General features: G+C 38.0%; 1 protein-coding gene across 1 annotated transcript in view; it reads left to right on the top strand.

The window, feature by feature from the left end:
* Positions 1-26,679, top strand: part of Hydin (HYDIN axonemal central pair apparatus protein) — a 318,432-nt gene that overhangs the window by 58,439 nt on the left and 233,314 nt on the right. The window contains exon 9 of the mRNA XM_027933192.3: positions 10,444-10,543. Coding sequence (XP_027788993.3) covers positions 10,444-10,543 — 100 coding nt within the window. The remainder of the gene's footprint in view (positions 1-10,443; positions 10,544-26,679) is intronic.

The raw sequence follows: 26,679 nt of genomic DNA on the forward strand, positions 1-26,679 counted from the left end.
GGTGGAGAGCCAGGCTGACGATTGCTCATCCTGTTTCTTGTTGCCTTCTGGGAGTGGATGGCTGTGTCAGGATGTCTGCACGTGGGTTCTGTCCCTTTCCAAGTCAGAAGTAGAAAGTCTTGAATCATCTCAGTTTTCTCTCCTCATGCTTCCTCCCATAACCCAAAGCTTCGTGATGGAGATGCATACATATTAAAGCCTGGTCTTCAGTGTGCTTTTGAATTCCACATAGGAACTGAACTGGGCACCCTTATCATAAGGCATCTTTTCCCCATTAGGAAGAAAAACATTTTTTTTAGTAGTAATACATAGAAATGGTAATTTTTAAATGATGAAGCTAACTTGTTTATTTTGGGTAGAATAAAGCTTGCCAGAAACAGGAAGGGGTAAGATTCACTTTGAATATTCATAAGTGGTCATTATAGTGTCTATAATGATTTTTGTCTCTTCTCTACATTATTCAGTTTTTTATTCTTGTAATAGTATTTATTCATTAGCTGTTTTTTTATCAATTTTTACTAAATGAAAATGAAAATATGAAATTTTCCTACTGTCTTCCTCCTATTATTCTGAAGATTTCAATGTCAGATGTAATGAATTAGTTATTGATGTTAAATCTCCCTTTTTTCCCAACTTAAAGATCCTGATCATTTTATATAAATACCAGTTCTGATTCATGAGTGTTATATAATCTTACCTCATAAATTACTTTTGAAGATGTTTGATGGGGAAATTCTGCTATTTCTCTGGTTTCTCAGCACAATGTATTTTTTTTATTGTGGAGAGATCTTTTTTTGATAGAGGTAAATAAAAGCTACAGTAGTCTCAGATGAGAGATTTGGGAAAGGATTTATAGGAGGGAGATCTGAACTGAATATTGGAGGAAGGGTAAGATTTAATTAAATGGAAGTGGAAGAGAATGCTTCCAGTAGGGTAAATTATGAAAACAAAGACGACAGGAACTCTTAGGTTCATGTCAGGTTAAATAACAATGAGGAGAACAGTTTTTCTGGCTGGGAAGGAGAGGGGAGGAAGTGCTGGCCACCAGACTCAGTCTACATCTCATCTCCTCCGACCATGTTTTTCTGGAGACACTGGATCTGAGAGGTGGTACAAAAGGGAGTATTTTGGCCAAATAAATTTTGGGAAAAGTATTTCAAGGGAAGGTGACTTTCCCCGCGGCAGAGTACAAGCATTGTTTTGCTATGGCCACAGACCTCTCCTCCACAAAGCATCCATTGGTGTTGGTGTTCTAGATTGGTTGATGATGCTGAGGGTACCTGAGACTCACTGTAGGGTTCAGAACAGGAGCACGATGGGCTCAGGGGATTCTTGAAAGTTTACCTTGGTACTCATGTGTGGATTGAATTGGAGGATGGTGGACAGAGAGTGAGGTGGGTGGTGCCGGTCAAGCAGGGGAAACGCCCAGTACAGGAGGGGCCGTGGAGACTGAACATCTCTGCAGCCAAGATCAGGGGTATATGGGAGGGTGACACTGATCTGGAATGGTCTGAGAGGGGTCCAGAAGGAAAGGAAGTAACAGGTGTAAGAGACATTCAGAAGGAAGACACTGAGCGCTTTTCCCTGACTGGCCATGGAGGATGAGACATAGTGAGGAATTACAACTCCTCAGATGGCAACTCAACAGACTGGGAGAAATCTTGATGTCTTTGGTAGAAATTGGCAAGTCAGGATCCTGGGCTTACCATAGCAAATAAGTCTTAAACCAGCTATTTGAACTTCCTTGACTTGAAGGAGTCAAAAGTATTGGGAGGAGGTCACTCTTATCTTCCTGGAATAATAAATTCTGATTATTCAATTTGGGTTCAGGTCTAAACTCCTTAAAATCAAGGAATGCCTTGTTCTCAACTGTGCCAGTATCTAGCCCAGTGTTAATAAGCAAATGAATGAATGAATAAACAAATATCAATCAATTAATTTTGATGAGCTTGGCTCTGAACATGTTGAATTTGAAATGACTAAAGATGCCCACAAAGCTTTGGAATTGCAGGACTAAAATTTGCAGGAGGGGATTCAAGACCAGAGGCAAGATTTAAGAGTGTCCTACAAAGGTCTTTACTAGAGTCATGAAAAATAGATTGAATTATAAGAGCAGAGCAAGAATGGAAGAGTGTGGAGGGTTGCAAGAGGGCCTCTCAGCACCCACCTTTGGATGCCCGAGGAAAAGAAAAGAGCCTGGTACTTGACCAGAGAGCATGCCGGCTGAGACTCTTCTACGCCTGTGGTGCCTGGTTCTGCACCATTTTGTCCTGAAGGTTTTTTCTGCATCTTGCTCACATATCAGGCTACTTAAGTCAAAATTCAATTCCTTTGAATCAGCTTCTTGCTATGAGTTGAGTTCACAGGAAAAGCAGGGAAGATTACAAGGAAGAAGTGTTACCAACTGGTCAAATAGTCAACTGCAAGTTGAACACTTCCTCCTAATTGATGCAGAGGCTTAGAGACCACCTTGCTCTCAAATCTCTGCATCTACTGAGGAAGAACATTGTTTTCAAATGAGGTAAACCTAAAAAGAGATACCAACTATTACCTGAGGGTCTGAAAACAAAAAAAGAAATATGTGCTTATTTTCTCAGACCACATCTATACAGCTCCATTCTTCAAATGCATCAGCTAAAACAAAAAGTTTAGCCTTGGCTATGTTCTCTGAATATTAAGTATTTTATGGGAACATTGTTTCTATGTTAGAGGCCCTTCCAATTTAAAGTAAGGAGATTCAAGATCAAGAGACTAATCCTTTCCCTAAATTACCCAGAGGTAGTGATGGGTTTGAATTTAAATCACATTTTATTGATATTATCCTGTGAGAAGTAATTGGACTCCGTGCTGTAGGAATGACAGACCCCAAGCCCCGAGCTGCAGGTTTTTACTCTGTTTTACCACTGCTCACCACTTGACCACAGGTGACTTCCATTGTCTTAGAGAACTTTCTTAGCACTTCATCATGGAGTGTGGCCATTAAGGTGACCGTTGGGTCTATTGCACACTGGGTGTCTTGAGTACTGATGTGGTCAGTGCCCCGGGGCCTGCTTCTTTCCTCACTTCCTCGTGATCTGAACAGAGGGCAGCTGTCAGCTCTCCACAGGCACAGAGGTGGGAGTTTGTCTTTTGAGAGACCCCAGAAGTGCTCATTGGCAGAGAAGGAAGGAAGCAGGGACCCAGAGTGACCACAGGACACTATAGCTAGAGGGCTGGAAGGAATGTATTTTTCAGATTTACTTAGCAATTTATTGGTATTCTAGAAGGAACACGAATTGTTGTTTAGTCATTAGAGCAGACTATTATATACTATTTATATAAAGTTTCTTTTGTCAATTCTTCTGATAATGTCATAGAGTATTAATGTTGTTAGCCTAGGTTTTTCCGTGTACTCCTTACCTAGGGAAGACACTGAATTCTGTAGACTGATCATTTGTCAAGCCACCTGCTTCCGTGCAGGGTTTTCCCCTTTGGGAAAAAACTACAAAATTGAGTCTATTTATGCATGGTTTTGCCTTCCAGAAAAGCAAGTAGAATTGGTGACTTGCAAAAACATAATATTCTATTGTACTAGATGGACCCTGGCTGTACAGAATTTTGACAGTTTCATTCTGTTATTTCCTCTGCTCAGATCTCTTGGGTACCCTGAAAGAAAGAGATTCAAAGACCAAAACATAGTTCTGAAAATTGCCAGGCCAACGAATATCACGGGGCAAAAAGAGAAAATCAAGCTTTTGCTTTCCATGGGCATCTAGGAGCCCTCTGAGAAATCGCAGCACAGATGTACCTGCCTTGTCTCTGAACTTGGGTCCTGCTGGCTCAGGTCACACTTTTAAGATGCAGCAGGTTTCTGAATATTGAACACTTGATGTTTTTCAAAAAGAAAGGTCTGAAAATGTGAAGGCTCAAACTGGCCCTTGCTGATTGGCTAACATCAGTGAGCTGGGAACATATTTCTATTTCTCTTAGGAAGCATCTCCTCCATCAAAGAAAACTTCCTCCACCTTCCCCAGGGAAGCTTAAGCTTCATTTAACTGAGCCTTAGAAAGGGAAGGAAACTTGATCATCTTTTCATTCCCTCGTAAGTAATAGTAAACCATGCTTTGCTGTCATCTAAACCTGCTGGAAACGTGCTGTTATAGCAATTCAGACTTGAACAGCACAGCTCAAATTTAGTTGACTTTATTTTTCCCCAATTGGCACAGCAGGTGAGCTCAGCAGAACCAGGTTGGGTGGAAGCCCAGGCGGCTACCAAAGAAGAAAGATGCAGCTTTTGACTGCAGAGTCCTTCCCCTTGTGGTCCTGAGAGCATGAGTCACGTTGCAAACACATGGGAGCTGACGCTTTGGAAATGGATACCAGCAGGGAGCATGGAGGACATGGATCTGCTGAGACGCAGACTGTCCTTGACAAGTCACAGCCGCTCTATCATCCTCCAGCCTCTGATCGTTAGGACTGTCCTTTCCGGTTTCTGTGCTCAGCCACACTCTTTACAGTTGTGCTGGAACATTCTCCATTGTGAGCTGGAGAACAGGTGGAGGTGGAGGGAGGCCTAGAGAAATCTTAGAAATCCCAGGTTCCTCGTGGCTCATTAGATAAGGTCACACCTTTCCTGACTGGTGAAGACACAATTCTCTTGTCCCTAGAGAAAAGCAGGGGCATCAGACACACTGCTACCACTCTATAAAAAACGCCCCGTGGAATTATCCTGTTTGGGTTGGAGAGAGATCAAGATAGAATGTGCCTTTTGTGAGGCTTCCTCTGACAGATGGCCAAAGCTGGGCCCCTTCTGAGAAACTTTATGGTCATTATGTTGAGAATTGTACTTTAATTGACTCACAGTTTCTTCTCACAGCAGAAGTGTGGAGCAGAAAAATCTCTTTGCATGTCATGGTCAGTTCGATCTCTTATCTCATTCAGTACTGGAGATTGAACCCAGGGCCTTACGCATGCTAGGCAGGCACTCTACCACTGAGCTATACCCCAGCCCAGCTATAGCTTCTTATGTATGGTTCTTTTCTTTTATTATTATTAGTAGTAGTACTAGTAGTATATACAAATTTGAGTTTAAGAGCATGTTTCTACTTCCTAAGACAAATTGTCTTTATTTTTCTAATACGTTAAGATAAATAATAAGTTACCTGAAATTTTTGTTTATGTCATCAAGAACATTTCCATTTGGGTGAAACATGATGTAATTTATCAAATACTGTAGCTGCTATTGACATCATTATTCCCCTACCCTGTTCTAAACTGACTGAACCCTGACCTTCACCCCAAAAGGGATAGCTTGGTACAGATCCATCAGTATATTTCTCAGGACCTGCAATTTAGTAATGTTGAGTTTGTTGTCCCAAGGAAGCCCCTGTGAGTTGCCTTCCAGAGGTCCCTGAACATGTGGGCAAGCAGGGACAGGTGTGTCATCAGATCATGCTGGTGTTATCTAAGCCTGAATCTCAGTTGTAGTGATTCTAAATTTCTTCTGGCATTTTTCATGACCTTGTAAGAAAGGTGAGGCCTAATCCATTGCTATAATTGCAATGAGGGAAGAGAAGTTAGATGAAAAACATTTTATAGAATCTTAGCTTTGCCATTGGTTTGGCCTTGGATAAAATATTTAACTTCTTTTTATAAATGATTTTATCATTTATAAAGTGGAGATAATACTACTTCATAAGGTTGTCAAGATGGAATAGTTAATATATATATATATATATATATATATATATATATATATATATATATATATATATACAACACAATAGTAAGAAAATGAACTTTCAGTAAATACTTGCAGAATTATGATTTGGAACTAGATGCACTAGTCCCTTAGATTAGAAATATAATTGGAAATCATAATATTTGAGAAAAATTTGGATTACTGTTTAAGTGGGAAATTAAAATGTAAGTATTCTATTTTTCAGAGGTAGATATTGAGTCATATTGTAAACTTTAAGCCATATTACTTTCTAGATAAACCAAGTAAATTAAATACATATGTAACTTTCTGTTTTTGCACTCTGGGTGTTGGCAAGATATTCAAGAAATAATCCTTCAAGGGAGAGAAGAAGGGAAGGAAAAGAAATGAAAAATAAGAAAGGAAGAAGACAATTTTTTAAAGAATTCTTTTTATTTAAGAGTTTTTGAAGGAGTTTTTGTAAGCCCCTTGAATTGTTGCCCATATAATTATTTAAATGCCATTACTTTTAAAAGATATTTTCCCCATGGTTGTATTTATCACCTGTCATGATCCAGTGTCTGTGTATTCATAGGTGGCTTTCAGAAAGCCTCAACTGTGGCCATCAAGCCACACAGTTGATTGTTCTTGTTCAGAAGGGAAAATGAAATTCCAAATCTAGAAGTGTTTGATATTCTGGCAAAAAACATAGAATGGAAATTAGCTTCATGTCTAAAAATTCAAAGTTGAGTCCTTCTAGCAGGTCACTTGATTGATGAGTAAAATGCCATCCTGTTATTCCCTAAAAAATCTGAGGGAAAAGCAAAACATAAATGACATAAGACTCAGCAGGAAGATAATGTAACTGAAGGCCATTTTGACAGTTATTTTGACATCAAGGTACTAGTCACAGATTAAATCCTGTACACTCAGGCTCTGGTTGGTAGCAGGAAGTGGGCAGTGATGGGAGAGGGGTCATGCATAGGAGGAGAGCAGGACAGCAGGGAGCTCTGAGTGATGTGGCAGCTTCCCTTCCACCAGGAAGAAGGATATTGATGTCAGAGCCTGCTTTTCCTGTAGGAAAATTTCTGAATGTTTTGATTTTCAGAAACTTTAGAACTGAGCAATAAGGGAAGCAATTTTTTTTCAGAGACATAAATGACAGGGAAGTTAATTTCAACAGGGTTGGAGAAGTAATATGAAATGTTCCAAAGACATATAAATAAAAATGGGGTCATTTTAGGCTTATTGCCTTTTTCTAAGGTTTGTTCTCTCATTTGCTAGAAAATGCTCTATTGAGTTTTTTGATATTGAACTTCTGCTATAAAGAGGTAGAAATTCTCTAACTTTATTTGAATCCCAACTGAAAAGTAGAAGTATCCTCCTACAAGTTCCTAACTCCTTCCAGTGACAACATTGACAGCATCCCTCTGAGAAAGGCAACAGACCCTGCTTCTGTTTCTACAGATACATACAGCCCTCTTAATACACATTACCTCCTCCAACCCTGGAGAGAGCTTTAGAATATCTACCGTTTGTCCTTGAATTAATTATCTCCTGAGCTCAGAAAAGGCTGCAAGTTGCTCATGGACACCTCAGGCATAAGAAAACAGCTGCAGCCCTGGGTAAGACAGCACCAAGCTTTCAGCTATGTTCATTCCGTCTGCACCCTGTGGACTCAGATTTCCTGGTGCTGCTCTTCCCTCACCAAGCAGAAGGGCTTCCCTGTCCTGCCTCTGATCCCATCTGAACATCAGTACCCTCGCTCTGGGGAGAGCCCTCTCTTCTGTCTGGAGTGTGTGTCATTTTCCCAGACCACCAGTTCTGATACTCCTTTAATGATGGCAGGGGTAGAACAGAGATGTGTGTACTGCCTTCTTGCCCACACATTCTCTTGTTCAGATGATGGACTGAAAGGGATCTGGCCCACCCAAGCATAAGCCCCCTGACTTGCTCCCGTGTACTAGGCTTATCTGACTCCCAGTATATCTTTGGGGGCGCTACCTCATTCTATTCTGGTGAGACCTCTCTAGCATGGGCTCTCTCAGAATCCAAGATGGTCACTGGCCATTTGGGTAGCAGCAGCTTAGTTCCATCCCCTTTATACACCTAAGTGGAACAGTCTGTGCCCTCGAGGTTTATAATTGTCTTGTATATTAGGAAGAAACCCAGACCTTAAGTCGTTTTGAGATGGAAAACCCACAGATGTTCCATTAATTGGTTGATAACCTGAGTGGATGAGCCACCTTATCTGTCTGACCCTTCAGACTGTTTCAGCCATGAGTGTATCTAACACCCCATATCATTAAAACTCCACCAATCAAAAGGGTCCTGGTATTTGCCATTTATCAAGAGGGAAAAGATACTTGCTTCAAGGTTTATAAAAGCACCACAGTGAAATGCTTAAATTTATCAAAGTACTTAAAACTTCTCTATTCCTTATCTCAAAGGTCTCTTTTGGCTCTAAGATTTATGATGTTGAGGGTTCCAGAAGAAAATGGAACAGAAGAAATAGGTTGCAGAGAAGAACAGGTGTCTGATAATAACTACACAGTGTACAAACTCAGTACACACAGTTGGCTTAACAAATATCTAACAAACACCTCCCAAGAGCCACCTCTGGTTTAGGGGAAACAGGAGCACCTACCCCAGGGAGCTGTCATTCTCTGGGACCGATCTGGGGATGATAGAGCCCCCAAGACCCACATGACCTTCACAGACCTCACCCAGCTTCTTGGAGCCTCTGTGTCCTTCCTCATTCTAAAGTCAGGACAGATGCTGCCTAGAAGTATACACCAATTGAACTGATTGTTCTCATAAATAAACTGAAATCAGTTCTAGTTTTCTGTCTTTCCCTCTTGTTTGATATCTTGACTTTTAAACCACTTTATTTTCTTCTCAACTCTTTATTCTAGAAATATGTTCATATAGCCAGACTAAAGAGAGTATGCACTAGGGACAGTCTGAAACTGAAGCCTAATTATTTCTCAACTTGTTTTGACTTGGTTTCTATTGAGCTAGTGGAACTGTTTGTGGATTCGGGGATGTCTTTATCACTTGTGCTCATTCAGCCCTATTTATAAAAACCACAGGAAAGCGTTCACACATCTCCCCCATTTTTCAATACTTCATCTTAGTCTTTCTAAGAGGCATACTAATGGCATGGTAATTGATTCTAATAAATGGTTGTTTGGGATTCTCTTATTATACACTGAGTGTGGGGCAAAGCATTTGCCTGCAGGACTCCCTCAGACCTTGGGAAACCCTTGGAGGCAGGTGCTATGAACATCTCCTTTTACAGTCCTTAGAAGTTAATGAAGAGTCCCCAGGTTATATGGTTAGTACTAACGTTTTTTAAGCTAATTATACCTAACAGGGAAATTTTGAAATGCAGCTTGTTGCATTACAGTATTGAAACTTGGCTTCCTCATTATGACTAGAGATAAAGAGAGCATATCATACTGGGTCAGAAGCAGGGTATGACCTTGCCATTGTTCTGCCTCAGGCCATTGTTCTGTTCTTGGAAGAAGAGTGTTTCTTTCCTTTTGCTGTCACTTCAAAAGAGGGAGGTGATGCCCCACCAAGGGAGTCTGGTACTTCTTCTCTGTGGCCCCTTAATTTTCATAGGCACTGCACTTGTCAAATATATTATGAACCATTTTTATTCATATTTGTCATCATGCCACGTTTATTTTTTCTTTGAAGCCCTGGAGCTGAGCGCTTATGGGGCAGAAACCAAAAATGTTCACTGAATATACATATTTTGAAAATGCTCTGTCCATCCTCATTTCCTTTAGTAGCTCATTATGTATTCATGAACCACTGAAATTATCCTTGAGGCTTGTTCCAAACTTGTACCACATCATAAGTTAACAAAGAGTATAAGTTTACTCCGTGCGAGGTAAAATAGTGCTTTCTTCTATTTGCTCCAAAAGTAGTTCCTACAAGTTACCTGGAATTGAACCTTTGTATGCAGTCAGTGGGAATGTAAATTGGTACAGCCATTATGGAAAACAGCAAACAGGCTTCTCAAAAAGTTACAAATAGAACTGCCATATATTCCAGCAACCCCTCTTATGGGTGTATCCCTAAAGGAAGTGAGATCAGTACCTTGAAGACATATGTGTGCTTCCAAGTTCATTTGCACCACTTTTGAAATAGCCAAGCTACAGAAACAGCCTAGATGTCTGTAAACAGATAAACAGACAAAGAAATCGTAATATGTGCATGCAGTGGAATGTTATCAGCCTAAAAAAGGGTATCCTTGTATTTGCAAAAACTTGGATGAATCTGGAACACATTTAGTGAAATAAAACAGACACAGAAAAAAACAATTACTAACCTGCACAACCCCACTTAAATGCAGAATTTAGGAAAGTGAGAAAAAGGTGAGTAGAATGTTGTTTCTCAGGGGACAGGTGCTAAGGGAAACGAGATATTGGTCAAGGGGTGTAAACTTGAAGTTATAAGTTGTGGAGACCTAATGTACAGCACGGGGACTGTAATGACTATTGAATACTGGAAATACGGTAAGGGAGTAGACTTGAGGTGCTCTCATGACACACACAAAAGGGAAACTGTGAGGAGATGGATATGTCCATTTGTTTGACAGTAATAGTCATTTCAATGTCCACATGTTGTGCTCAAGTACAATTTTTATTAAAAAATTTCACAGAATTCTAACATAACAACACTATTAGCCTATCTTTTGTTGTATTGTGGTGTTTTTTTTTTTTTTTTTTTAATGATTCTTTCATGTTTTTCAGGAAGGTGATGTCTGGCCCAACACATCAGCTGAAATCACTGTGTACTTCAACCCTGTGGAGGCCAAGTACTATCAACAGACCATTTATTGTGAAATTTCAGGTACAGACTTTCTCTGTATGGAAAACTCATTACCAGGTGCCTGAAGCATGAAGTAGTGCAGCTGAATGTGTGTGTGTGTGTGTGTGTAGGCACGCACACAGGCTGTGAGCACCACACAATATCTATGGAGAAATATTGGAGTCAAGATGTGTCCTGTTCACTTCCTCCTAGAAAAGATCAAACTTTAAAGGGTCTTACAATTGTGGTGGTGGGAGAGGGGAATAGGAAACCCATGGATTTAAGTTTCCCCTTGATACAGTAAGATTATTACTTATGACAGATTCTCACAGTTTTTTTTATTGTTGTTGTTGTTGTTGTTCTTTTCATAGTACCTTGTTACTAATTTTCATCTTTTCAAGTTTTGTGCTAAATGGGATGAGAGGCAGTCTGGCAGAGGCCAAAGGCCACAAGGAGAGTATTACAAGAAAGGTGGCCATCTGATAGCATCAGTAAATTGGAAAAATGCAGAAGAATTAAGCAGAAGAGTAAATATATGGAGAATGATGGGTGCAATAATTTTCACTCAGGGATACATGGAAAAGAAAGCTAAGATAAATACTTTGCTATTGGGATGGAGGTGGATTTGTCATGTTGTTGATGAGTTTAGACAGATACAGAGTAAGTTCATATGGAAACACATCTTTGCATATGTTCATACATATAGATATTTCCTAGAAATGTCCATTGACTGGTCCTAAAAGTTGCTTGGTTTCAAAATACCACTCTCCACTAATGGAACAGGCTGATTCCAGATCTGGTACAGGGAAAGAACAAAGTGAGCCTGGAACATCCTCTTGTGCCAGAAAGTAAGGAAGTGCTCGAAGAATGTTGGGGACTTGTCAAAATGACACAGAAACCAGCAAAGGGTCCCCACTGCTAAAGCTGGAACAAGTTGAGAATCAAAATAAATGATGCTACTAATAGATTATAGTCCACTGAGTGAATAGGAATCTGGGAATCAATTTAATTAAAATGTACCATTTGGCAACTATCACAGTAATGACCAATACAGGTGAAACACATGAGTGGACCTTAATGTAGGGGGTGAAAGTGGGGTGTGTAAAAGGACTCTATGTAAGCTCAAAATATCTTTCCTTGAAATACTTACCAATTATGGAGAGAGAAAACTCACTTTACAATGAAGAAACCTGGTAGATGTTATCTTAATTAATACCAATGGTAACAGAACCAATCAATACAATAATATTAGGGCCAAACTACCTAATTTGGATTTGATCAAGCGGAAACCTAGGCTAATCAAATTGACAAACAAAATTAAATGACCAGTCTGTAATCTTCACAAATACCAAGTACATGAAAGTTAAGAAAGGACGGAAGACCTGTTCTAGACTGAGAGAGGCTCAAGGTGGTAACTGGGTGCCACAGACCATCCTGGCTTGGATCTTTTGCTATGATGGAAATTAACTGGGCAAAGAATGTAGGAAGTACAATTCCTATTGTACTTCTCTGGAAGTATTTTAAAACTCTTTCTTCTGTATTTAAAAAATGTTTGAGAATTTTTTTTAAAAAGCCAATATCGACAAATAAGTGAAATATGTAGAGGGTAAAATTATTAAGCTAAATAGCAGGCTATTTCTCAGTACTGCTTCCAAGAAGAAACACTTTTAGCTATTTATTGTGATGGTAATTTTCATTATTAACCCTATGCTATTTTATTGATTTATTAACTTCACTCATTTCATTTTAACCTCCAGTATGAAAGATGAGCATTTAGTATACTTATCTCTTCTCTTTCCTGGGTTATTGAGTTATAACTTATATGCAGTGAAATGCACCCTTTCTTGGAGTACAGTTCTATGAATTTTGACAAATCCAAATAGTCATGTAACTGCTGTTAAATTTGAGATACAGAAAATCCCCATCACCCCGTAACATTCCCTCAGGCCTCTTTGCAGGCATCCCAATCCCTGGCAACCCAATTATTTTTATCATATTTTCTTTTATAAATTGTTTGCAGCCTTCAATAACATGCTTACACCCCAATTTTTTGTTCTCTCAACTTTGTAGCATCTCTTGATGTATAAGGACGTTAGCACAGCTAACCTGCCTGCCACCATTCCACTACCCTTTTCCCCACTGTCTTCTGTGAGTTGTTCCACTTTTACAATATCATTATTGATACCCATAGCTGCGTCTTCTATATACTGTACTTACACCTTCTGTTTGCTCTACGTAAATATTATTCACTGATGGGCCAAGTTATCTGGTTACATTTTATCCTGTTAGTCCAAAGTTCTGACCCTTCCTCACACAAAGCATATTCCTAAGGTCTGTATCAAACAGATGTTCTTTCTCTTCAATCCTTCAGTTACTCATAATTATGCCTCTTGGTAGTTTGCTTCATAATTGACCTGGCTCTTTTGTACAGCTTTTTGGTTCTTCCCCCATGGTTTCTAATTCCTTATTTATTTGTTTGTTTTTCCTCCTATCTAATTTAGAATCCATTCTCTTCTCTTTGGAGACATTTTTCTCAGAGCCTACCAGCTTCTTATTCTAATTCAGATTCATCATCTCCCAAGTAGTCATTACCGGGAATTTAAAAAAATTCTTTGTATATGTGTTCCATCACATCTTTTGATGCTCACTCTGGTCTAGTAGCTTCCTCAAGGAAGGTTTGTAGAAGTAGGAACTGATCCTCAAATGCCTGAAAATGTCTTCTGTGGTCTTCCTACTTGCCTGAGAGTTCAGCTGATGACAGAGTCCTGAGTTCAAAATAATTTCTCTTTGGAACACCAAAGAAATTGTGCTGTGTTAATTGTAAAAATGCCAAAGCACAAATATCGTCTAATTCTCATTTTTGTTAGGTGCCCTGTAATTTCCCTCAGGATGTTTTTAGGTTTCTTTTTGTACTTGGGCCCTGAAATGTGACGAAGCCCTTGCCAGGAGTGGGTTGTTCTCATCCATCCTCCTCTGCTTTCTATGAGCCACGTGAGTCTAATGACTCATGTGTCACTTCAGCTTTGGGGAATTCTATTTCATTTATTTAATATTCTTTCTTCCATTTATTTTTCATTTTTATTGGTACATTTTAATTATACATAATAGTGGCATTCATTGTTATATATTCATACATACATCCAATATAACAATGTAATTTGGTTAATTTAGTTCCCTAGTACCTCTCATTTTCTCTTTCCTCCTCCCTCCATAAATCCCCTTCCTCTAATCTATTGGTCTCCCTTTTACTTTTTTTTCCCTATGTGATTATTTATTTTTTATTCTTTGTACATAAACATGACAGTAGAGTATATTTTGACATATTATACATACATGGAGTATAATTACTCTAATTAGGATCTCATTCTTGTGGTTGAACATGATGTGGAATTTCACTGGTTGTGTATTTATACATGAACACAGGAAAGTGATATCTGTCTGATTCATTCTGCTGTCATTCCTATTCCCATCCCCTCTCCCTTCCCTTCATCCCCTTTGTCTAATAAGGGGGTGGTGGATAGAAGTTCCTTCTATTTTTATGAGATCATTTTTTTCATCTGAAAAACTTACAATTCAAAGAACAAGATTTTAACTACCAACATTACTGATAAGTGACATTAAATATAATTCAAAGCTGTTTAGAAAGGATGCCTAGAGAGATGTTGATATTCACTAGTCAGGAAATTCCAGGATGGCAGGATACACTGCGTAGCTGTAGCTCTCCTCAGCCCCCAGCAGACCTGCGGCCAGCTCTTGGGTGGAGTCAGTTGTCCAGAGCTTCTTCCCCTAGCTTAAATAGTCCATTTGGTATATTGCTTTTCTTTGATTATTCACACTGGCAATTTTTCCCTTTCATACAGATAACACAAACCCATGTTATTCTTCAACTTGATTTTTTTCTCTTTACAGTTGAGGCTTTCCTTGCCTGTCTTGAACAGGTTCAAGAAAACATTAAGCCATAGCAGTTTCAGGGCATCTTTCATTTTTTGCAAAAGTACAAGCTTGTGTTACTCAAAACCTTGGAATAGTTCTGTTTTTCTTTTTCTTTATTCCTCAGTCAGATAAAGCAGGGTGTCGAGTGCTAAACTATAGTATTTGCCAATTGCTTTGCAAGAAACTGAGCTCTTATTTTTCTGACATATATCCTAGCCATCTTTTATTTCTGCAGTCATATTGTTAACTCTGTAGATCCCCTTTTGTTCTCTGCTCCTTTTTGAATGCAAAGTATCCTCATTTATCAGAGGATAATAATTTGAACTTTCATTTATCATAAAAAGAATGTTGTATGTTCTGTGGATTGCCTATAATATCAGTTATGTTTGCCCTTCATGCATGCATGGGGTTTCTTCCAATGCCTTCTGGTCTATGGTTGTCAATTTGTATATAAGAATAAGAAAATGAGGTTAATTTCACAAGTAGTACAATGATTCTTACATGTAGGTCTCCCAGTAAAGTATGTGTGCTGTGGTTATTTTAAACCTGGAGGTTGAGTACTAAGAGTGCACAATCACTGAAGTCCCTTCAGTTGCAAAAATTCCACTATTCTTCCATATCATGCATGTTTTTCCAAATTTTTATTGGTGTGTTACAGTTGTACATAGTGGTAGGATTTGTTACATATTCATACATATACACAATATAACAATATAGTTTGATCAATATCATTCCCCAGTATTTCCCCATTCTCTCTCCTCTTCCTTCCCCCTAATCCCTTCTTCTACGATCTCCCTTTGATTTTCATAAGATTCCTACACTACCTTCCTTTTATTTTTTTTTCTGTCTTCGACATATCAGTGAAAACATACCATCCTTTACCTCAGTTTGACTTATTTTACTTGAATGGTCTCAAGTTCCATACATTTTCCTGCAAATGACATAGTTTAATTTTTCTTTATGGCAGAATAAAACTCCATTGTTTATTTATGCCACATTTTCTTTATCTATTCATTCATTGATGGATATATAGGCTGGTTCCATAGTTTGGTTATTGCGAATTGTGCTGCTATAAACATGAGTATGCACATATCACTGTAGTATGATGACTTTAATTCTTTAGGATACCAAGGAGTGATATAGCTGGATCATATGGTGGTTCCATTCCTAGTCTTTTGAGGAACCTCCATACACTGATTTCCATAGCAGTTGTACTAATTTACAGTCTCACCAACAGTGGAACAGTGTTCTTTTTGCCCACATCCTCTCTAGCATTTATTATTGTTTGTATTCTTCATGACTGCCATTCTATCTGGAGTGAAATGAAATCTCTGTGTAGTTTTTATTTGCATTTCCCTAATTGCTAATAATGTTGAATATTTTTTCATGTATTTGATGGCCATTTGCATTTCTTTCATTGAGAAATGTCTACTTAGTTCTTTTTCCCACTTATTCATTGGGTTATTTGTTTTCTTGGTGTTTTTGATGTTCTTAATATATTCTGAATATTAATCCTTTGTCCAAAGAGTAGCTGGCAAAGATTTTCCCATTCTATAGGCTCTCTCTTCACACTCTTGTTTCTTTTGCTGTGTATAAGGTTTTAAATTTGATACTATCCATGTATCAACTCTTGGTATTTTTCCTGAGCTTCAAGGGTCCTATTGACAAAGTTATTGCCTATGCCTACATGTTGGAGTATTGATCCTGTTTTTTTCTAGGGCTTGCATATTTTTGGTCTAATTTCTATGTATTTGATTCATGTTGAGTTGATTTTTGTGCAGGGTGAGAGAGAAGGATCTAGTCTCATTCTTCTATATGTGGATAACCAGTTTTCTCAGCCCCATTTGTTAAAAAAGATTGTCTTTTCTCCAGTGTATGTTAGCACCTTTGTCAAGGATTGGATGACTGTATCTGTGTGGCTTTATCTCTGTGTCTTCTATTCTGTACCATTGGTCTATGTATCTCTTTTTATGCCAGTACAATGTCCTGCGTTTTTTAATCAATATCTATGTAATAACTTTTCTCTGTGTAAAAAGGGTCAGGTAGTCTAAGAATGTGCAGAAGGAAGCTGCCTGACCTGAGACTGTGCTACCCTCCCCATCCCAGTATATGTCCCTTCCTATGATGTTTCTCTCACTTTCTCTGGATATAACTACCATCTTTGGTTTTACAAGAATCATTTTCTTGCTTTCATATATAGTTTTACCACCTATGCATTAATCTTTAAGCAAAGTAGTATAGTTTTTCCTGTTTTTGAAATTTGTCATATAGTATACTGACATTGTTACCGCCAAGAAAATGAAGCTATTCAGTGATTGATTAAATGAATGAGCAGATAATTGGACAACATGAATAAATGAATCCTAGTTTGATTTTATCTATTGCTTAGCATTAATGTAGGATTCTTAAGACAGCTCCAGGGTGAATGCAAAGTGGACTAGAAGTTTCTGGATTGACATGAGTCTGTACCCATACTTCAGACCAGCGTCCCCTATACCAGACTCCTTAATGGATCTGGAGGAAATGTTGGCACAGTAGTGTTTAGACAGGGGCTGGAAGTGTGCCAGTGGCCCCCATGCTACAGGTGGCAGGACCTCCCTCCCATCTGCAGCTCCCCCAGGGACATCAAGCTTGGCTGTACTCCAGGGGGTTGGCTGCTCTCCAGGAGGTTCCCAAACATTGCTCAACCAGTGCTATTCATCTATTGTGTCCTTTGCAATTCTGAATTCTGCCACACAATTCACATCCTGGGTAAACTGAATAGTGTAATTTTCCATCTGCATGACATTTTTCTTTATTTCATTGGTGGTTTATTAAAAGATACAATTGCCAAGAAAGGGCTTTGTTCACCTAGTAATTCCATATTATCTTTCCTGTAAATTCCATGCAATTCTGCGCATCTTTTCAAGAGCTGGTGATGATTCCTTACTGTTATCTTCAGTGAGTTGGCAAAACCTTCTGTTAAGTCACTAAGAAATACTTCTTAGGCAGATAAAGACCCTCTTTCCCTTCCTTTGTTTCACTCTGCTTTTTGCTTTTTTATATATGGTGTATAGAAGCAAATTCATAGAGATTTGCTTCTCCCTTGCAGCGTTTTATATAAACGATAGCATATTTTACATAATTGTAACATTGCTTTTTAAGTATTACTTGGAGATTATTTCATAACACTCAATAAAAAGTGTCATTTTTTTTCTTTTTCATAGTTGTATAGAAATTCTTTGTTTCGATACCAAAATTTAGTGTTTAACCTTATATCATGAAATAGAAGAAAGATTCAGAAATTTTCATAATATATATTGTGAGCCTCCTAAAAATGTCCATGTCCTAATGCTCAGAACCTGTTGATATGTAACTGTGGACATGTTACGTTACATGGCAAAGAGGAATGATGGCAGCAGATGAATTAAGGTTACTAATGGGCTACCCTTAAGGTAGGAGAATTATCCTGGATTGTGTGGGTCACTCCATAAAATCACAAGGGTCCTTAAATAGCCATCACAGAGTCCAAGTGATGTTATATCAGAAAATCTCAACCAGCTATTTCTGTCTTTGAAGAAGAAAGGGGCAAGGAGTTTAGCCTGTAGTAACTGAAAAAGACAAGAAAATGGATTTTTCCTTCAAAACATCCAGAAAGAAAGGCAGCCCTGACAATAACTTAATTTTAGCCCAGTAAGACCCAATTTGGACATCCAGAACTTCAGAAAAGTGAATTTGTACAATAAGCCACTACATTTATGGCAACTTTAGTAGCAACAGTAGGAAACTAATATATATATATATATATATATATATATATATATATATATATATATATATATATATATATATAAATTACAACAAATCACAGCAGGCACACTGTATGTAATTTCCATACAGATCAATAATAGAATAGTTTTGGTCCTCTAGAAGCCCCTGTGTCCCTTCCCAGTTGCACTGTACACAAACATACCCCAGGTTAATCACTATCCTGTTCTTAAGGACCATAATTTCCTTTGTCTCATGTATGTTTTTTTATCCATAGGTAGGCACCTCTAAACAATACATTGCATTGCCTGTTTTGAAATGAAATCATTCTACACATCTCATCCCTGTTGTTGCTTTTGCTCTGGGTTGTGTGACATTTTCACTGTTGGGCAATGTTCCATTTTTGTGAATATCTTCTGAGACCTGGGAATAGCAGGGAAGGCCCTGGTGTTGAGGGAGTCCTCTTGGGATGCATGAGACTTAACCCACCTCTCCAAATGCAACTCTTTTCTTTCGATAACTTTTTATATCTAGGCATCCTGAGTATAGAGATGTATAGAAGGATAATTCCTGCCCTCAGAAAGCATAAAAATGAGTGGGAGAAACACACCTAAACCAAAAGCTACATTGCAATGCTACATGGCAATTGAATGAATAATAGAAGAACATCCACTGCTGTCTTGGGTGTCAAGGAAGGCTCCCAGAGAGAGTGACCCTTGGAGTATTGACTGACAGTCAAGTGGAAAAGAAACAAACAAAACCCCAAAAGGCATGTCAGGCAGGGAAATAGTATGTGAAACATGAGAGAAACACTTTGAACATAAAATGACAAAGAATTACAAGTTCTTAGGGGTGTGGCTGCTAGGGAGACCAAGAGGGACCCACCTGGCAGAGGGCTGCCCTTGAACACCAGACCGAACTGCAGGATTAATGCTGCATGAGGTGCTCAAAGCTGGGGGGTGGCCTGCTGGGCTCTGACCATGGCAAATGTAACATCATTAAAATCTTGTCAGTTCATCTGAAACTGAACAATTTTCTACATTTTAAATCATCAGATTTTCTCAGAAGTTGTTAAGTCTGGTCATTAGATATTTCTAAAGACTTGCTCATGGCTTGATCTGAGTCTTGAAACTAATCATTATCTATCCTGACTTTCCAGTGGAAAATCGAAACTCTTAACTTAAACATAATGATCACCACTTTTATGAATCACAAAGGGAGACAACACTTTCTGGGTTTGGATCAGCATATGGGAACTGCAACAGGAAGCAGCACTGTCTGATTTGAACTGTGAAATATTTTGCTAGGTAGTAGGGTCCCTGGTGTTACAGAGTCCAATGCAGAAGACACTGCCTGGCGAGAATAAGTCCAGAAGCACCCACGTCCTTTAAAGACTCAGGCGAGATAAAGCCTCATCATCCACTTTCATTTTCTACATTATAAGAGGGAGGAATGTCTCAATTCAGAGCTTTTGATTGTTATTTTACTTGAAATAAAGAATAAAGATTGAGCTAGATTTAGGAAAGAGAAAACTGAATAACCCCAATCATTCAAAAAAATGGGGTTTTTCAGAGCAATATGTAAGTGACACTGTACATATTGGTAGACTTTCTCAAAACTCATCAGACTTCATAATAAGATGAAGTTTCTCGGTCCTATGAGTAACAAATTGTTTCATCATTATTTACTCTTTTTTTTTAAGGAGAGAGAGAGAGAGAGAGAGAGAGAGAGAGAGAGAGAGAGAATTTTTAATATTTATTTTTTAGTTTTCGGCAGACACAACATCTTTGTTTGTATGTGGTGCTGAGGATCGAACCTGGGCCGCACGCATGCTAGGCGAGCGTGCTACCGCTTGAGCCACATCCCCAGCCCCATTATTTACTCTTTAAGTGGTATTTTTAGCTGCCAAATATTTCAAACAAAGAGAATAAAATTAAAATAGCTATGTATACATAAGCCAGATTTAAGAAGACTTGAACAAATGGAAAGTATGCCTATGTTTTTGGTCAGGAAAATGAACATCATAAATAGGTCAGTTCCCCCCTATAAAGATAATGTATTCTCAGTGATAATATCAATGTTTATTATTGTTAATTAGTCAAGTTGATCTAAAAATATTTTATGAGGGAGATCAATGAACTAGGAAGGCCTAAAAAATTCATAAAACAAGAATAATGTGGAAGGACTAGCCCACCCTGTATTAAAGGTTATTAAAAAGCTGCAGTAAATACAATTGTGTTCATCTTTGTTTTTACCAAATCAGCAGCATCATCATGCCCTAAACCATATATCCCAATGTCCTTGATATGTGAGTGAAATAAAAACCCTGATTTGTTTGTCACCTTGTTCCATTTATCTAGTGCTGCACAATAAGGCACCCTAAATTTAGTGGCTTAAACCAATCAGCAGTCATTGATTTGGATCAAAGCTCTGCAATTTGGTCAGGACTCAGCAAGCGTCCTTCCTCTTGTTCCCTGTGGTGTCATCTGGAGCACGCTAAAGGGAGGTTGACAGTATTGTATAGCTGACCTACTGTGTATCTAGCAATCAATGCTGGCTATTGGCAGGGGCTTCCCCTGGAGCTGTTTGCCAGAACCTTACCGGTGGCCTCTCCTGTGTTTGCTTGCTTCTCACAGTGTGGACAATGAACTGTATTATTGACACGAGCAGTTTACTGCAATCTAATTGTCATTTCTGTGCATTATCTGTCTGTTCTCTCAATTTGATTGTTACTAAGAATATTATTGGGGCTGGGCACAGTGGCACATGCCTGTAATCCCAGCGACTTAGGAGGCAGAAGCAGGAGGATCACAAGTTCAAAGCCAACCTTAGCAATTTAGTGAGGTGCTAAGCAACTCAGTGAGACCCTCTCTCTAAATAAAATAAAAATAGGCTGGGAACGTGGCTCAGTGTTCGAGTGCCCTTGAGTCCAATCCCCGGTACACCCCCTAACCCCCCCCAACTCCCGGGGCCAAAAGAATATCATTAGGATGGATTCGCCTTTATTTATCCCACTTGGTACTTGACATGCTTCTTCAGACCAAGAAATTTTCATCAAAGTATTTATTTCCTTAGTTATTTTCTTCTCATTATCTCCATCTTCTCATTTTGGAGTTATCATGTCTCTTAATCTCTTCTTTACCTTTCCAGTCTCCTTGTCTCTCTGTGATACATTCTGGGTATTTTCCAAAGACCTTTTTTCTAGTTGACTAATTAGTTCTTCAGCCATCTCTACTCTTTGATGTATTCATCTATTCAGCTTTTCATTTTATTGACTTCACATTTCATTTTTAGAAATTGCATGTAGTTTGAATATTTCCATATTTTCTTCCTTCATTATGTTTTCTATTTCTTCATTCATTTCCTCAAAGATTTTGAGAATGCTTTGTTAAGAGTTTCTGTAGAAGTTTTCTAATATCTCAAATTCCTGGGGTGCTAACTCACATTTTTGTGGTAATGACTGATTTTCCTCATGCTAGATTGTTTCTTCAGATGGTTTAAGATATTCATATTATGAGCTTTTTTTAGCATGGGGATGGATTATGAAAACAGTCCCTCAGAGGGTTTTTTTTTTAATGTCATCTGCCACAGGTTCTATGATTTTTATTTTCTCACCTTCTGATTCTTTACACCTATCACATAGTGCAAATTTGAGTTGCAAACCTGTACATAGGAATTTGATTTCCCTAGGAGCCTCTTTTCCCTATTCAGAGTGCTAGCTAGAAGTCAAGCTTTACTTTTGCTTCCCTAGGCCAGTAGTAGAATTTTTATAGTTTCCTTTTTTGGAAATAGATAGCTTTTTCAGGGTCCTGAATTTCTGCTTAGATCTCAGTTCAATTCTCCATTCCCAGGTAGGAACAAGACCACATGTCCTCTCTGTGAGGGAAAGCTGAATCCACTAGACCACTAGATAGGCCTGTATCTACTCTACAAGCCTGGGCCTTCTTTGGGTCACCTGGCTCGTTGATTGTGCTAGCCAAGTTTCCTTTTTATTTCTAATACCTGGTATTTTCCTTCCTTTATTTTGAGCTTGGATAAGCATTAAAAATATATATCATGTTTTAATCAGCATTTTTTTTCTTTTTGTATTGGAGTGGAAGAAGGATTGAGTCAGCTAACCTCTGCCATGTTGTCAGAAGTTAATGTAGTTAACAATTTTAATATGTCTTCAAAGTAATGTCCTTAGAGAATCTGCACCACAATCACCCTGACTGTTCATTGAAAATGTAGGTTCTTGGGTTTCATCTATGTTTTCTTGAATTAAAATCTGTGGAAATGGTGCTGGAGAATATTCATTTTAAATAAGGACTTTAAAAAAGCAAATGTAGCAAAGTTGCAGGATACAAGATCCATATAGAGGAAATCTATTTCTACACACTAACAATGAACACTGGGAAATTGGAATTATATATATATATATATATATATATATATATATATATATAAATATTTATATTTATATATATATAAATATTTATATTTATATATATAATTTTATATTTATATATATTTATATATAATTCCAAATATATATATTTGATATATGTACATATATAATTTATATGTATATATTTATATATATAAAATTTTCAATAGCATTAGAAGTATGAAGTGCTTAGAGATAAATGTGACGAGATGTATGCAAAACATACAACACAAAAACTTCAAAGTATTGGTGAGAAAAATTAAAGACCTAAACAGAAAACAGAACGTTGGCCGTTGGTTGGTAAATTCAATATTTCTAAAATGTTGTTTTATCCCCAAATTTATTATATATTTAATGTGATTAAAATTAAAATCCCAGATGCTTTTTAAAATAGAACATTGTCAAGCTAATTCTAAAATTCCTGTGGAAATGCAGAGAACCTAGATTAGCTAAACAATGTTTGAAAAAAAAATGATAAAATTGGAGAGTTACTATTACCTGATTTCAAGACAATTTTTAAGATACAGCTAATCCAGGATGATATCCCCATCCAAAATTTTTAACTTAATCACCCCTCTTGCTATATAAAGTGGTATTTGCAGATTCAGGTATTAGGATGTACATATCTTTGGGTACCATGATTCAGTCTTTTAAGATCCCATTGGAGAGTTCCAGTTGTTTCACCTCCTTGAATACATACACCACCTTTCCTCATGATATTTAGCATCTGCTGTCATATGTCAAATTCACACATATGAGTACATCTATTCTAAGTTTTCTGTTCTGTTCCCTTTGCCATTTTGCTCTTTCTTCCCCCAAACTATACTACCTTATTGCAATAGCTTTATACCAGACTTTAGCGTATGAAGGGCAAGTCTCCAATGTTTTCTTCTTCAGAAGAGTCTTTATTATTTGACCTTTGATTTTACATTTAAATTTTAGAATGTCCTGGGCTTTTGTCTAGCAGAATAGTGAACTTAAAGATATAGATCATTTGGGAAAAAAATCAGCATCATTATGATATTGAGTCTTCCTTTTCAATGCTGTAAATCTAGTTTTTCATTTATTTAAGTTTTGTGAACATCTTTCTATAAAGTTTTACAATTTTCTTATTAAGGGTCTTAGGTATATTTTGTTGATTTATTCCTAGGTACTTTCTATTTTTGTTGCTATTATAAATAGTATCTTGAAAATTAAATTTTTCTAACTGTTGCTGAGTGTAGAAATGCAGTTGACTTTTGTACACTAATTTGGTAACTCTCAATGTTATTCTGTCTTATTTTTTTTTTTGAGAGAGAGAGAGAGAATTTTTTAATATTTATTTTTTAGTTTTTGGTGGACACAACATCTTTATTTTATTCTTTTTATGTGGCGCTAAGGATCGCACCCAGTGCCCCGCGCATGCCAGGTGAGTGCGCTACCACTTGAGCTATGTCCCAAGCCCAGTCTTATTAATTTTTAAAAAGTGTTTACAGAGTCTTTTGGATTTTTCAAGTAGTCAGTATTAATCTGTGTAAATAATGGCAGTTTGTTCTTCCTGTTGCTACTCTTCACCCCCATTTTTCTTATCTCACTACTCAGGAATAAGTATAATATGGAATAGCTAAGACATCTATTCAGGCTGCTGTAACAAAATACCATAGACCAGGTGCTTTATGAACAACAGAAATTTGTTTCTCATAGTCCAGGAGGCTGGAAAGTCCAAGATAAGGTGCTACCAGATTTAGCACCTGGTGAGGGTCCATTCCTCATACCACTTGCTATAGTTTGGATTTTAAATGTTCCCCCAAAGGCCTATGTGTTAAAGGCTTGGTTACCAACCTGTGATACCATTAAGAGGTGGTCGAATCTTTAGAAGGCAGGGTCTAGTGAAAGGAAGATTGCCTCTGGCTTGCTCTTAAAGAAGATATTGGGACTCCCACTCCTCTTCCTCCTCCTTTTCCTCCTCCTCCTCCTCCTTCTTTTTCTCCCCCCTCTCTCTGCTTCCCAGACACCATGAGGTAACAGGTGTCCTCTGCCATGTGCTCCACCACACTGTACTGTGCTGCCACAGGCCCAAGCAACTGGGCCAAGCAACCATGGACCAAAACCATCAGCCGAATAAACCCTTTCTCTCTTAAAAGTTGCTTCTGTTCAGATTTGTTACACACCTACTTACTGGTTTCTCTTCGGAGGCCTGATGGAGGGGTTTGGACAAGCTCCTTCCTGTCTCCTTTAGAAGGCTCTAATCCTCCTGTTCATGAGGGCTCCACCCTCATTATAGTCACTTTCCAACACCCCGCTTCTTAACACCATCACTTGGAGATGAGGGTTTGAATATGAGAATTCAGCAAGGGGTAGTGGGTAGAACACAAACAGACCACAGCAGATGGCAAATTTTCAAAAGCCCATGGTTTTCATTTTCTGGTATTTACTGCATTAATCTCTATTGCATTCAGCAATTTCAGGCTTATTAAAGGGGTTCTGTAGTGCATTGCTCTCCTTCTCATGTGTGAAACCAGGACACTGTAATCATAGATGAGAAATTGCTTTATTTTAAAAAATACTTTAATATTTGGCTCCTTTAATAAGGAATCTGTCCTTGAAGCCTACTAGCTCCTTCATGTTTATCTCTCTTGCTGCCTTTTGCCAAGACCAAAAAAAAAATCTGCTTAAAAAATCTTGTGGAAAAGTAACATTTATAATATGACCCTAAGTTCAGATAAACTTTTAGAAATGCAAGACTGGTTCTTACTTGTACTCCCGTTCCGTGCTGGCTGAGGGAAGAAGCTAGCTACAAATAAGACAAGCTCCTTTGAAGTAATTAATAATTCCCAAAGAAACATTGGCCCACTGCTTTATTATAACACATCTCCACTTTTTAAAGGAAGGCAGTCAAGGTAACAGATGGAGAAGGTTTTGGGCCTGACAGTTATAAATAGTCCTGCAGTTGATTCCATGATATATTTGCAATTTTCTTTCTTTGCCATTCTGAAAGCTGGAGATCTCTCTCTCTCTCTCTCTCTCTTACTCTCTCTCTCTCTCTCTTTCTCTTTCTCTCCCCCTCTCTCCCTCTCTCGCTCTCGCTCCCACTCTCTCGCTCTCTCATAGTGTTCTTTGTTATTTATTTATTTATTCTCATTTCTTTTTTTAAATTTATTGATTTTTTTAAAAAATAAATGATAGCGGAACACATTACAATTCTTATTACATCTATACAGCACAATTTTTCATATCTCTGGTTGATCTCAACCAAGGAGTACACATTATTGCCATTAGATTAGAACTCTAGCACAGTGGAGTAGGTGACAGTGTTTGGGTCCTCTGGAAACTTTGTTTTTATTCTAGAGTATTGTCACTAACATCAGGAATCTCTTTTCCAGGGAACCCTGTGACTAAGTCAGCTATCCCAAATATTGCTAGGATTCCTCTTGTTTCTTATAATCAAAGCAATACTCACTTAATGACACTATGTTGCCAAGGGACAAAAGGACACTATTCCTGTCTTGGGTGTCATGGGTAGAAGATAAACCAGCTAAATAGCAACAGAAGATAGTAGGAGATAAAACACCACCCAGCATTATAATGTTGATAATAAATTAGAAACACCACTTGGTGTTTCTAAGTGTATTTCCCATAATACTGAAAATTATACCTAAGAGAGCATCAAAAGAATTTTGAATGTTCAGAAATTATATACAGAGCAAATATACTCTTTTTCCTTAAATAACTTGAAACTTAAATGGTAGAAATTTAAGGAAAACCATCAAACTATCAAGTATTTTCAAGAAGACTGTTATCTCCACTGCTGGGAAGGATATGGAGACAGGAACCCCTGATGTTGGTGGGCACTTAGTACAACCATTCAGGAGGGCAATACGGCTGTAACTGTCAAAATGTCAAGCATGCATCCCTTTGTTCTAGAAATCCTTTTTCTAATAATGGTGGGCTGGGTTGTTTGGATTAACTGTCTTGCTAAGAACAATGAGGAAATCAAAGCCAAATATTTAAAATCTGTTTTAAAGGCAAAGGATGATAACAAGAATCCTGGGGCCAAGATCCAGAAGAAAATCAAGACAATCAGACTTTGAGG

Source organism: Marmota flaviventris, chromosome 18 (genome assembly GCF_047511675.1).
Source record: "Marmota flaviventris isolate mMarFla1 chromosome 18, mMarFla1.hap1, whole genome shotgun sequence".
NCBI classification, from domain to species: Eukaryota; Metazoa; Chordata; class Mammalia; order Rodentia; family Sciuridae; genus Marmota; species Marmota flaviventris.